The 11,577-nt window shown below is 50.9% G+C and overlaps 2 protein-coding genes across 2 annotated transcripts; one reads left to right on the forward strand and one right to left on the reverse strand.

The window, feature by feature from the left end:
- The first annotated feature begins 2,634 nt into the window (after positions 1-2,634).
- LOC119362531 (protein GAMETE EXPRESSED 1-like) lies at positions 2,635-5,604 on the forward strand. The gene is made up of 6 exons (XM_037627774.1): positions 2,635-3,511; positions 3,592-4,306; positions 4,399-4,585; positions 4,688-4,850; positions 4,936-5,012; positions 5,159-5,604. Exons 1-6 carry the CDS (start codon positions 3,003-3,005, stop codon positions 5,398-5,400), a joined length of 1,893 nt encoding a protein of 630 aa, XP_037483671.1. The 5' UTR covers positions 2,635-3,002; the 3' UTR covers positions 5,401-5,604.
- Positions 5,605-5,687: 83 nt separating this feature from the next.
- Positions 5,688-11,140, reverse strand: LOC119362532 (probable serine/threonine-protein kinase At1g54610). Its single transcript, XM_037627775.1, has 7 exons — positions 10,694-11,140; positions 10,283-10,567; positions 9,858-10,175; positions 8,236-8,463; positions 7,477-7,577; positions 6,551-6,668; positions 5,688-6,421 (listed from the first exon to the last, which is right to left on the reverse strand). Exons 1-7 carry the CDS (start codon positions 11,075-11,077, stop codon positions 6,140-6,142), a joined length of 1,716 nt encoding a protein of 571 aa, XP_037483672.1. The 5' UTR covers positions 11,078-11,140; the 3' UTR covers positions 5,688-6,139.
- Between the last annotated feature and the right edge of the window lie 437 nt (positions 11,141-11,577).

An 11,577-nucleotide genomic window follows, 5' to 3' on the forward strand; every position in this document is an offset into this window, starting at 1 on the left:
CGTGGGCAGATGCAAGAGGTTTTTTGCGGGTTGCCGTTGGAGATTCCCTTAGGAGGATAGTGGGACTTAACATTGGTGCTCGCGTTATTCCTTAATTTATTTCAAGCTTTCAGCGATGTTCATTCAGTGAGAGGAGACGTTTTTGTCGACTACGAGGTACATGTGGTAACTTTGAAAAATCTTAAGATGTTATGCTGGCTCAATCTCTTCAAGGTGCCTATAGGGGTTAAGTGTGCATGCATGCATTTATAGGAGTGAGTATATGTGAGCGGCTTCTATCAGATTGTGTTAAATTTAAGGGCAACTAATAGGCGCCGGCGCACCGGCCTAATCATTCGGCCGGTCCACTTTCTGATTAACTCATTTGCAGTCGTAACTCGTACGATCGATGCAGTTGTCGACCGCACGGCCACGTACGAAAAAAGGCCCCATGCCTCTCCTCGCTCCCTTTGTCTCGCCCGGTCACACGCTCTCCGGTTGCCGCACCTCATCGGCCGTCCTCGCCGGATGTCCTCGTCATCGGTCGCCGCACTAGCCGCCGAGCGCCTCATCTCGCGCTGGTCGCCGCTTGCACTTGTCTCTGACTCCACGCATGTAACAGATGTGGCCTGCAATTGCAGCTCCGATAGCGAAGGTTGCAACTCCGGTGGCGACGGGCCCATCGCTCGTCGTCGACGCTCATTGTTGGCACGCTCGCCATCGTCAAAATCGCAAAAAAAAGGTGGGTTGGTTCCAGCAAAATTGAATAACAGTTGTAGCGAAAAAATACATCGGTTCCAGCAAAAAAATCCAAGACGATGGTAACAAAAAAATGGATGTTTGTTCCAGCCCCTGCCGCCCCACATCGCGAATTTCTACCCCTCGCCGTTTGTCTCGCCCCTGGCGCTCGCAGTCGAATCTCACAGCCGACGCTCGCCGCCGTTAAACGCAACCAAAAAATTTCATTCACTCTGCATCCATGGTAGTAGCAAAAACAAACAACAGATGTATCAAAAAGTGAACACCGCAGTAGCAAAAACGAAAATGGTTGCAGCAAAAAGCACATAGTTGCGCGTCATGAAAAACAGATGTAGCAATGGACAAGTCGATAGTAGCAAAAGTCAAATGGTTGTAGCAAAAAATTGGTACACAGCTTCTACCAAACAAAGACATGGTAGCAATTTTTTTGGTTGGTTCTAACAAAAATCGAACATGATGGTAGCAAAAAATTGGTACACTGCTTCTACCAAACAAAAATTTGAGTTGGTTCCAGCAAAAACCAAACATCATGGTAGCAAAATTGCTGCCTGCTGATTCCAGCAAAAAAGACATTTGGTTGATTCCAGCAAAAAAAGAAGACGATGGAAACAAAATCTGTCGCTGTGGCTCAAACGCCCCTGAACGCCGGTCACCGTGGCTCTCCAGCACTTGTCGCCGCCGTCTCCAGCACCGGTGTGTCCTGGTTGCAGCACTGGCCAACACAAGGCGGCGCTGTCGGATGCAGCTCAAGCCACATCCGCTTGTAGCTCCCCTCGCCGCAGATGCAGCTCCACCAACCGGGTCTGCAGATCTCCCCACCGCCGGTTGAATCCACTGCCCGTCTCCTCTTAAAAACTGCTGCTGCTTTGCTTGGGCGCCGGTGGCCGCCGTCGCCCGTGGCCACATCTTGAGCGCGGGGTGCTTGAAAGGTATGGATGGGAGAGGAAGAGGCGAGAGAGATGAGGATGAGATTCGTCGTGGTAGGGAGTGGATGAGAAAGATCTTTCCTGAAGAGATAAGGTAGGTGCGGGCCATGCGACGAAGCGGTGAGTGGGCCAGTGCTACGTGGTGGAGCAAGCGGGGGCGATGGATTCTGCCTCATCTAACGACGCGAGCGCGACCGGCCCAAGCTTCGGCCGGTCCGCCGGTCCCAAGCATTTCCCAAATTTAAAATATTTTGAATATTTAGACTAGAAAGAATCTTTTTGCTGACGTTGGTAATCCAGATTCAGTGTGCTCGCTCGATGGGAAGGGGCGCGCGGGTTACATGTGTGAAAATTCAAAGCCAACAAAAAAAAAAGAATCGCTCGAACCGACTCGGCTGCCTCCTGTCTTGGCGCGAACGAAACGATCGAGGACGCGGAACCGCCATCGATCGGCCTGGGCATCTATAAATACGGCCCCGGGGCTGACGGCTCATTCGTTTTCCCCTCGCCTTTCTTCTCCCTGCTCCGTTCCGATCCGCCGCCCACTCTCATCTCCGGGCAGACTCGCGGGATCGCCGGCAGGAGACGGTCGAGTTCGAGCTCGAGGCCGCAGCAGTTCGTTCGTGCCTACGTACGTGTCGGATGCCGTAACTGGTTTCTGTTCCGTACTACTATGTTACTGCTCTGTTTCTTTGCTTCCTTGAATGATCGTGATGCAGAGGAGGAGCCATGAATCGCGAAACTGCGCCGTGCGTGCCGCGCGTTTTAGCCTTTTCTGAGCCCGCAAATCATGGCTGGCCGCCGCCGCCGCCGCCGACTGATCGGACGGGCAGAGAGAAGCATCGCCGGAGAAGAAGAGGAAGGCTGGACCTGGGAGAAGGGATCAGGGGCACCGCAGCAGATCCGCTGATTTGCAATCGATCAAAACGAAATTCCACCGCTAATTATAACCTAACTAAAAAGAATCTGTTTAACCTCTGGGTTCAGGGTTTGCTTTGTTTGCTCAAGGAAGATTTACATCTTTCGGTGCATCAGTTCCTTCCCCTTTTGCAGTTGCTCTGTGAATGCATGCGACGGAGGTGAACATACATCACAACCAATTTACTGCTTATTACTGCTGCTAGTGCAGGCATGCGTCTGTGTCACTGATGATTCACGGCTTGGATGGAACGGGCTTCAAAACTTTCCTGCTTTGGTCTATGCAAATGCAGCCCGTTTAATTACAAGTTTACAACGCGTCTGCTTCGTTTGCGTCGACCGAAACAGTAATAATCTTAACAAAAATTCGCAGTGCAGGCCTGAACATCACGAGTTCAGACTGGGTAACACAATCTCAAGATGAGAGGCACATGCCATCTTCTTCTTCTTGTCGCCGTGGCGGTAGCGATCCTGTCGCCGTCGCTGTGCCCCGCAGCCACGGCATGGGGCATCTTCTCCTCCTCCTCTAAACCCACGAGCCAGACCGTCGCCGCGCCGACGCTGCCGGACGACGACGGCGGCGGCAGGACGGTGGTCGACTTCTCGATGGAAGGCGGCGGCGGCGGGCCGAGGGGCGTGGAGCTGCTGGATGGCGCGCGGCGCAGGATCGCCGGCCCGGCCTCCTGCTGGGGCGAGGCGTACCGCGGCCTCTTCGCCAGCTGCGCCCACATCATGTCCGACAAGGAGCGCCAGTCCAGGCTCGCGTGGCGCCTCAGCGCCTGCTACCAGCAGGACTCCGGCCGCCCGCCGCTGCCGCCCTGCGACGACCGCTCGCGCATGGTGCACTGCCGCAAGCGCCTCTCCGAGCACGAGGACAAGGTCTTCCTCGAGTTCTTCCTCGAGACCAACACCCTCTGCCACCAGCTCCAGTACGCGATCCGCCATGACCGTCTTCGTCTTCCTCCTCCGATGAAGCATGGATTTTCTTGATGTGTGTCCGTATCTGCAGGGCGGAGGCGTTCAAGCAGAGCACGGAGCGGCTGGTGAACGACCTGACCCGGGCGGCGGCGGCGGCGAGCGAGAAGCTGTCGGCGATCGAGGAGAGGTCGGACCAGATCATCCAGGAGTCGAGCAAGCTCCACGGCTCCATGTCGTCGATCGTGTCGCAGACGGAGCACCTGGCCGCCGCGTCCGACAACCTCAAATCCCGGATCGGCGACGTGCTGGCGCAGTCGGCGGCCATCGCGGAGCAGTCGAGGCAGATCGCGGCGGCGCAGGCGGGCCTCAGGGAAGGGCAGGAGGAGATGCGGGGCCGGATCGACGCCGGCATGGCGCGGGTGGAGGAGGAGTACGCGCGGCTCGGCGAGGAGATGGTGAGGCTGAAGGAGGAGGCGGCGGGGATCGAGCGGGAGGTCAGGGCCGTCGGCGACGCCATGGCGGCGCGGATGGAGGGCCTGCAGCGCACCGCGGAGGAGATCGGGAGCGCCGCCGGCAAGTCGCTGGAGAACCAGCGGGAGCTGCTGGAGGGCCAGGCGAACGCGACGCGGGCGCTCGGGGAGCTCCACGGCTTCCTGGCCGGAGCGCTCGAGGAGAGCAGGGAGGCGATGCACAAGCTGGCGCGCTTCGGGCGGCAGCAGCAGGACGAGCTGCTGTCCCGGCAGGAGCAGCTCCGGCGAGCCCACGACCACCTCATGCACAACTCGGAGTCGATCCTCCAGGCGCAGGTCCTCCTCTTGCCCCTCCTCTGCTCTGGTTTCCGAGACGTGCTGAGCCGCCATTGATCCGAAGCTCGCTCGCCCGATGCGCATGCATGCAGGAGGAGTTCAGCGCGAAGCAGGCCAACATCTTCGCGGCGCTGGACAAGCTCTACGTGCTGCACAACGCCATCCTGGTGGAGTCCCGCTTCATCAAGGCCTTCTTCTTCTACAGCTGCGTCGTCTTCCTCCTCTACCTCCTCACCAGCGCCAAGCAGACCTTCGCCATCAGAGGCCAGCTCTACTTCGGTAACGCATCTTCACAGTTCACACTCATCAGATCATCATTTCCTTCCTTCCATTACTTCATTTCTTCATGTGCCAACTACTTGGCTTTGATCATCAAACCAGGCCTGTGCATCACGCTCGTGGTGGAGGTCGCGCTCATCAGGCTGGGTGCCGCCGACGACGACCTCACCAGGCCGTTCTGGATCGTGTCCAAGGTGCTGCTGCTTCGGTCGGCCTTCCTCGCCGCCGCCGCCGCGCAGATCCTGCACGCCATCTTCGCCTTCAAGTACGACAGCCCGTGGAATCACGATCTCGAATCGCCAACGTCACAGTACGTTGATCCCATCTGATTTTCCATTTTTATGCTGCAGGGATTACGAGGTGCTGAACCATGAGCTGCTCCAGACGCTGGTGGAGAAAGTCCGGGCAATCGAAGACAACGCCGCCGGTGAGCTTACTAGCAATACAAAAAATGACAGAAATTCTCCTCTCACTTTCACCAGTCCCATGCCCGCCAACGGCTGTCTGAATTTTGAACCGTAATGCTTGTACCGAATCTGATCTAGTAGTACTTATCATCCTCCTCTGGTCCAGGAGACAAGATGTGTCCATGGGGGACAGGCAGTGATGATGAAAGCAGCCTCAGCGACTACTCGTGGGTCTTCGACGAGCTGCAGGACAACGTCGACAGCGAAATCGACCCGGACTTCGCGCTCCGGGAAGATGAGATCTGCAGGACGGACCACGGCTTCCGGGAAGAAATCGGCGAAAACTCGCTCTCAGCGTCGATCGCCATGAGGAGATACAACCTTCGGGCGCGCATTACACCACGGTGACGGGCACGCAAGTAGAGCATATATATGCAGAAGTATTGCCAGAAGTTGAAACTGTTAATATGTCAGCATTTTGCTGAAGAACCGAAGGACAAGGCAACAACTTTTTTATAAACTAATGATGTCCAAATTGTCTGAATCTACAACTTGAAGCCATAAAGGAAAAACATAAAGCTGGACAAAACATCAGATTTAAGAAATATTCAATCTAACATGAAAAACAACTTTTTTATAAACTAATGATGTCCAAATTGTCTGAATCTACAACTTGAAGCCATAAAGGAAAAACATAAAGCTGGACAAAACATCAGATTTAAGAAATATTCAATCTAACATGAAACATAACTTAAGAAATACTCAACCTAACATGAAACATAACTTGAGATACTCAACCTAACATGAAATATAACTGCAGTAAGAGTTAACAGTAAGTTGCAGTGGCATGCCAAGTAGACCTAAAAGTTCCATTACTCACTCAAACGAATCTAACATGACATATAGCTGCTTGTAAGAAATGAAAAGGACAACCTAATGTACAGAATTCGACTAACTGAGCTCCCTCTCCCATCTATACACTGCGGTTTGAAAAGAATCCGTACATGGAATGAATTCATGGATCTTGGAAAAATTCATTGCTGCTTGTCTTGGTCGTATAATCAGATCTCCCCAGCTTCCAGGAACTGTTGCCGAGTAAATTGTCCGTATTGAAGAATTTCTTATGCACCAAATATCACATAATATATCACCGAGCACGGGCAGTTGATGGTTGTTTCGAAGAGCGTCCGGACTTGTGTTTTCGTTTCTGGTTGCCCCCAGGAGGGTCCACCAGCGGTCCAGACCAAGTAGGCACGGCAGTCTTGTCGTACGGAAATACGGTGCTGAACGAAGACGGGTCGGGGGGCTCAAATGTAGGTTCCATGTGATTCGAACAACCCAACGGATAGCCGAGTGCACCATCTTGATGTGGTGGAGGGAACTTCTCGCTCTTGCTCTTTGCATTTGCATGTGTTATTAGCCTTCTTTTCTGTGAAGAGTAAAATTGAGTCCAGATTAGCGTTTGCAACAGCGGACAGGGGAAGCAGAAAAAAAAGGCTCATGCAGATGAATAAACGAGAAATTGTAACTGGGAAGGAACCGAGATAACTCGACATACGTCAATATTTGCTTGAAGTTCGGCATTTGCCTCTGGTGCTGGAACAGCCCTAGGCCGATCCCGGGTCCTTGTCTTCCTAGCTCCATCACCATTAGGTCTGCTACCAGCAGCCCTTAAGCTGTTTTTCATCCAATGAATAAGCCAATTAGCAATTTATACAGTGCAAAAGCTCAGCTTATATCAGCCAATCAACAAGCTCAAGAGGTGGAGAAATATAAGATGTTACAAAATTTTCCAAAAAGAAGCATAAAATATACATCAGAAAGGTGAGACAAAATTGTAGCATGACAGCATGACTCATGATGATGTCTAAGCAATTATTCCCAACAAGTTCCCAGGTCCCAACTCCTAACTCCATCCCAATCCCCCTCATCCATCCAGGGCCTACCAGATCCCTTCTGGTCCAACAAGCCACCACCATGCCACTCATGTTTTGCATAGGAAAGTATTTTATAGGTATATGACATTACATTAAAAAAATTCTGCGGCATGAACCAGCCAGTCAATCCACCAGAGGATTTTCTTTCTGCAGTGGCTCCTCCCCAGGAAGGTGTCTGCTCCTCCCCAATCCCAATGCTTCGATTGCTACTCCTCCAAATCTCCATTGTCCTAACTTTCAAATTTCAAAATCCAACCATGGCTCTGCCGCTGTAAATATTGCAATGTTGCTCTCATGGTCACTGTGGTTACGCAAGTGCAGTGTTGCCTGCTTGATTGAATTTTTTTTTTCTCTCCACATTGTTGCAAGTGCAAGTGCAATTATTTTTTGTGGTTCCATAGCAACACATGGGCGTTATGCTAGTTGTTTTCAACGGCCCATCTATGCCGTATGACTTTGACTATGCATGCTTCCACAAAGATAAGGCAAATGCAAATGCAGAAAATCAACACAAGTTTCTAAGGGAAGGAGTGTTAGGATGACAAACCGTCTAGCTTCTTCATCTCTTCGTTTTGCATCCATCTCTTTGCTTGGTGGGTATTGGGGCAGACTTGATGGATCGCAAGCGAGAGGTTCCGTTTTGAAGAACTGTATTGGTAGTGCAAAAAGGTGTAAATTATCAAGTACAGTGTAACAACAAGGAGCAGCAATATAGATACTTCATAAAAAAATAATTAAATAACTAGCCTCTACCAGAGTGTTTGCAAAAAACTTACTCCCTCCATCCGGAAATATGTACTTGTCACAGAAATGGATGTATCTAGACGTATTTTAGTTCTAGATACATCTATTTTTATACATTTCTCCGACAAGTATTTCCGGACAGAGGGAGTACATTATATCAAAATTAGAATTCGGGTTCTGCAAATACCATGTTAAATATCGAAATCACATCATAAACTCTAGACAAATTTCGAACATAATTTCATGGACCTACATGAACCTTAAAGTTGAAACTCTGTACAGAGGAAGAACAAGATACCGTGATCTCAATGTGATTCCAATGAATTGGATTTAACTCTAACATCAAGAGGGCATAACTAATCAAATATCAACATTACAAGTTTAAACGTATATAGAAGACACAATAATCTCATTTATTGACGCAATGCATATAAGTTTCATCTATTGCATAACTAATTTATTTCTCATCCTTGTGCCAATTTATCCAACGAGTTCAGAATCCCATTTTTGTTACCAGTTTACATCAAAATAGGAAAGAATGGTAAATAGTCAGAAAACTTACATCACTATTTAACGCAGCAGTTGCTGTTAAACGATCAGCAGGATCAATTGATAAGAGTGTTTCAATTAGCCGAAGTGCTGACTGCGGGAAATCTTTGAATGTCTCCGCTATTCGCCTTTTGTATGGTTGTTGGGGCTTAAATATGGTTGCATGAGGCAGCTTTGATTTTTTCCAATATTCTTCAGCAGGGGATCCGCATAGCTTAAATATTTTATGCAACTGTTCTACCTGAAAAAGAAGACACGATTAAAAAACATTGTAAATAAAAATTAAAATAATGTGTGACTAAAGTATTACTATATTACTTAAAAATGTACTCCCTCCGTCCCAAAATAAGTGTCTCAACTTTAGTACAATTACTAAAATTGAGACACTTATTTTGGGACGGAGGGAGTAACACAAATAGAATTGAAATACTCATGACAGATATGAACTGCAAACATGCAATGAAGTATTAGGCACTGATTCTGTATGCTTCAGCATTTCCATTAAACTTTCTGAGACAAATTCACATGTATGATTTTCATGTATCCAGTCTAAATATTTGCAAAGATACTGGTAGCGAAAATTCGACTCCATTCTTATCCAAAATGACAGCTTTTATAGGACCAAAGGGCATACTCCCTCCGTCCTTGCAAGAGTGTACTTCCAATTTTGTTGGAAAGTCAAACTTTTTTATGTTTGACCGTATTTATACAATAGTACAACAACATTTATGCCATCAAATTAGTAGCGGTAGATTCATGATAAAATATATTTTCATCATATACCTATTTGGTTTCACAAACATTGATATATTTTTGCACAAACTCGGTCAAACTTTGAGATAGTTTGACCCTCCAACTAGCACACTCTTTGAAGGATGGAGGGAGTATATGATAAAAGAGTAAAGGTTATAACAAAATACTAAGAGCTAGAATAATCTTTGTCATCTACTCCACTGGTTTTTATAGCAGTGATAACATAAAAATTGTCCTTCCACCATGTTCCATGTTGCCAAAATAGTACTTTTCGAGGAAACTGTTATGCCCGATGAGCAATAAAGAACGGTGCGTACCCTGGTTCAGCTACCCGGGTGCACAGGACATCGGGTGCAAGATTGTTTTCTTGGTAATTTTTGTGTATAGTATAGTGTGTGACACCACATTTTTATGACCAATAAAGAACAGGGCGTATCCAGGTTCCGCTACCCGGGTGCACAGGACACCGGGTGCAAGATTGTTTTCTCGGTACTTTGTGTGTGTATATAGTGTGTGACACCACATTTTTGGATGGGAAATATGTGTGGTTTTACACTGAGACACTGGGTCAATTTCTCTCTGGGTCCACCCTGATAAAGAAAAACATAATATGTGTGGTTTTACACTGAGACGCTGGGTCAATAGTGCGCCCCTGATAAGGACAACATTTGGAAGTAGTGCTTATTCTATCTGAACTTGCTCTAAAATGTAGTATATCATTTTCATCAGCAAGGCTGTCTTGCACAAGACCTGCCTTAAAATGTTAACGTGGTTTGCATGGAATGGTTGACAAGCTATGAACAGTACTTCAGCAAAATCACACTTGTACAGAATCAACTTTGGCAACATCTGTGGGAAAAGAGCAAGTGTGCCATAGCTAACCTCGGTCCGTCCCGGCATAATAGGCTTCCCAGCCAGCAACTCGGCAAGGATACATCCGGCGCTCCACAAGTCCACACCTACTCCGTAATCCGTAGCACCCAACAGCAACTCTGGTGGTCGGTACCAGAGTGTCACGACGCGACTGGTCATCGGTTGCTTATGGTTCGGGTCGAAGAACGACGCCAGACCGAAGTCCCCAATCTTCAGCACACCGTCGTCATCCAAGAGTAGATTCGAGCCCTTGATGTCACGGTGCAGCACTCCCTGGTTGTGGCAATGCTCCAACCCTGACAGCAGCTGATGCACATAGCACTTGACCTGCAGAGCATAAACACCTCGGTCAGACTCTACTAGCTACACCACAACACACTCTAAGTAATATAATTTGTCACTATGTGGCTGTGCCAGCTAAATGGGATCTTGACCTGGGGCAGAGTGAACTTGATGTCGGGGCTGGCGGCGAGGCCGGCGAGGTCGTGGACCATGTAGTCGAAGACGAGGTAGAGGCTGCAGGACATGCGGGAGGTGACGAGGCCGTAGAGCTTCATGACGTTGGGGTGGTTGAGGCGGCGGAGGATGAGGATCTCCCGGGCCATGAACCGCACGCTCTCCGGCTCCAGGTTGTCGAAGCGCACCTTCTTGAGCGCCACGATCTTGCCGCTCAGCGAGTCCCGCGCCTTGTACACATTGCTGTACGTGCCTTGCCCGATCTGAAACACCAAATAACTCGCTCGTCAGACAAAAAAACACAAAATTCCTCCGGCGGGCGCTGCTGCCGCGGCCCAGATCACGGGGCTGGGGGGAGCTCGGAGATGGTGGGGGGACGGGAGTCGCACCTTGTCGATCTTCTCGAAGGTGTCGGCGCGGCGCGGGGTCCAGCCGTTGATGGCCTCGCCGGCGACGGCGGAGAGCCAGGCGGGCCAGCCGGCGGCGACCTGCTCCCCGCGCGCCTTGTTGGCGAAGCTGCCGCCGAGCCGCACCTCCGCGTGCGCCGGCCCGTGCCGCGACGACCGGGACCGCCGCTCCCGCTTCACCGGCGCGGCGACGGCCGTCTGCCCGTCCTTCTCGGCGGGCTGCCGCCCCTCCCCCGCCGCCTCCGCCGCGGCAGCAGCGGCGGCATCAGGGGCGGCCCCTTCCTGCTTCGGCTGGGGGTTCCGGCGGCGGGCGGCGTCGGGGCTGGGGGTGGAGGCGGCGGAGGGGCGGCCGTGCACGCAGCCCATGGGGACGGACGGGCGGGCGGCTACTCACCGGCGACGGCGCATGCGGGCGGGCTCGCCGGGAGGCCGCGCGCGATCCGGGGGGGAGGGGGGCGCCGGGGTCGAGGGGGGTGGGGGTGGTGGTGGGGGTGGGGAGTAGTAAAGTTGGGGGCGCCTGGCTGCCTGCCTGCGAGTGAGGGGAACGGGAACGGAACGGAGCTGGTGGCGGTGGGGATGGAGGAGTGGAACCCAACCGGCTTTGGTTCTGGTTCTGGTTCTGGTTTTGACTCGGACGGGTGTATCTCTCTGGATGGATGTTTCCTTGCGCCCGTGTCACGTTCCTGTCCTACAGAACCACCGTAGCCCACGCAGGTTGTAGGTTGTGTGCATGGAACAGCCGTATTTTTTTATGAATAAGCTGTGTGACGGTGGTACGGTAGAGATGATGACACATTGTAAATTTATGTTTTGGGGAAGACATCTTTGCGTCGAAAGGTCTGGAATTTTTTTCTCATGTAAATTTC

Source organism: Triticum dicoccoides, chromosome 2B, assembly GCF_002162155.2.
Source record: "Triticum dicoccoides isolate Atlit2015 ecotype Zavitan chromosome 2B, WEW_v2.0, whole genome shotgun sequence".
In the NCBI taxonomy this organism is placed as follows: domain Eukaryota; kingdom Viridiplantae; phylum Streptophyta; class Magnoliopsida; order Poales; family Poaceae; genus Triticum; species Triticum dicoccoides.

What these genes read in the sequence shown, in the direction of transcription:
- LOC119362531 (XM_037627774.1), top strand. Translation starts at nt 3,003, where the DNA reads ATGAGAGGCACATGCCATCTTCTTCTTCTTGTCGCCGTGGCGGTAGCG. An exon ending in AGTCGATCCTCCAGGCGCAG is followed by an intron (nt 4,307 to 4,398) that starts GTCCTCCTCTTG and finishes GCATGCATGCAG; the next exon opens with GAGGAGTTCAGCGCGAAGCA. An exon ending in CAGAGGCCAGCTCTACTTCG is followed by an intron (nt 4,586 to 4,687) that starts GTAACGCATCTT and finishes TCATCAAACCAG; the next exon opens with GCCTGTGCATCACGCTCGTG.
- LOC119362532 (XM_037627775.1), bottom strand. Translation starts at nt 11,077, where the DNA reads ATGGGCTGCGTGCACGGCCGCCCCTCCGCCGCCTCCACCCCCAGCCCC. An exon ending in CCTTCGAGAAGATCGACAAG is followed by an intron (nt 10,568 to 10,693) that starts GTGCGACTCCCG and finishes TTGGTGTTTCAG; the next exon opens with ATCGGGCAAGGCACGTACAG. An exon ending in AGAGATGAAGAAGCTAGACG is followed by an intron (nt 6,669 to 7,476) that starts GTTTGTCATCCT and finishes GATGAAAAACAG; the next exon opens with CTTAAGGGCTGCTGGTAGCA.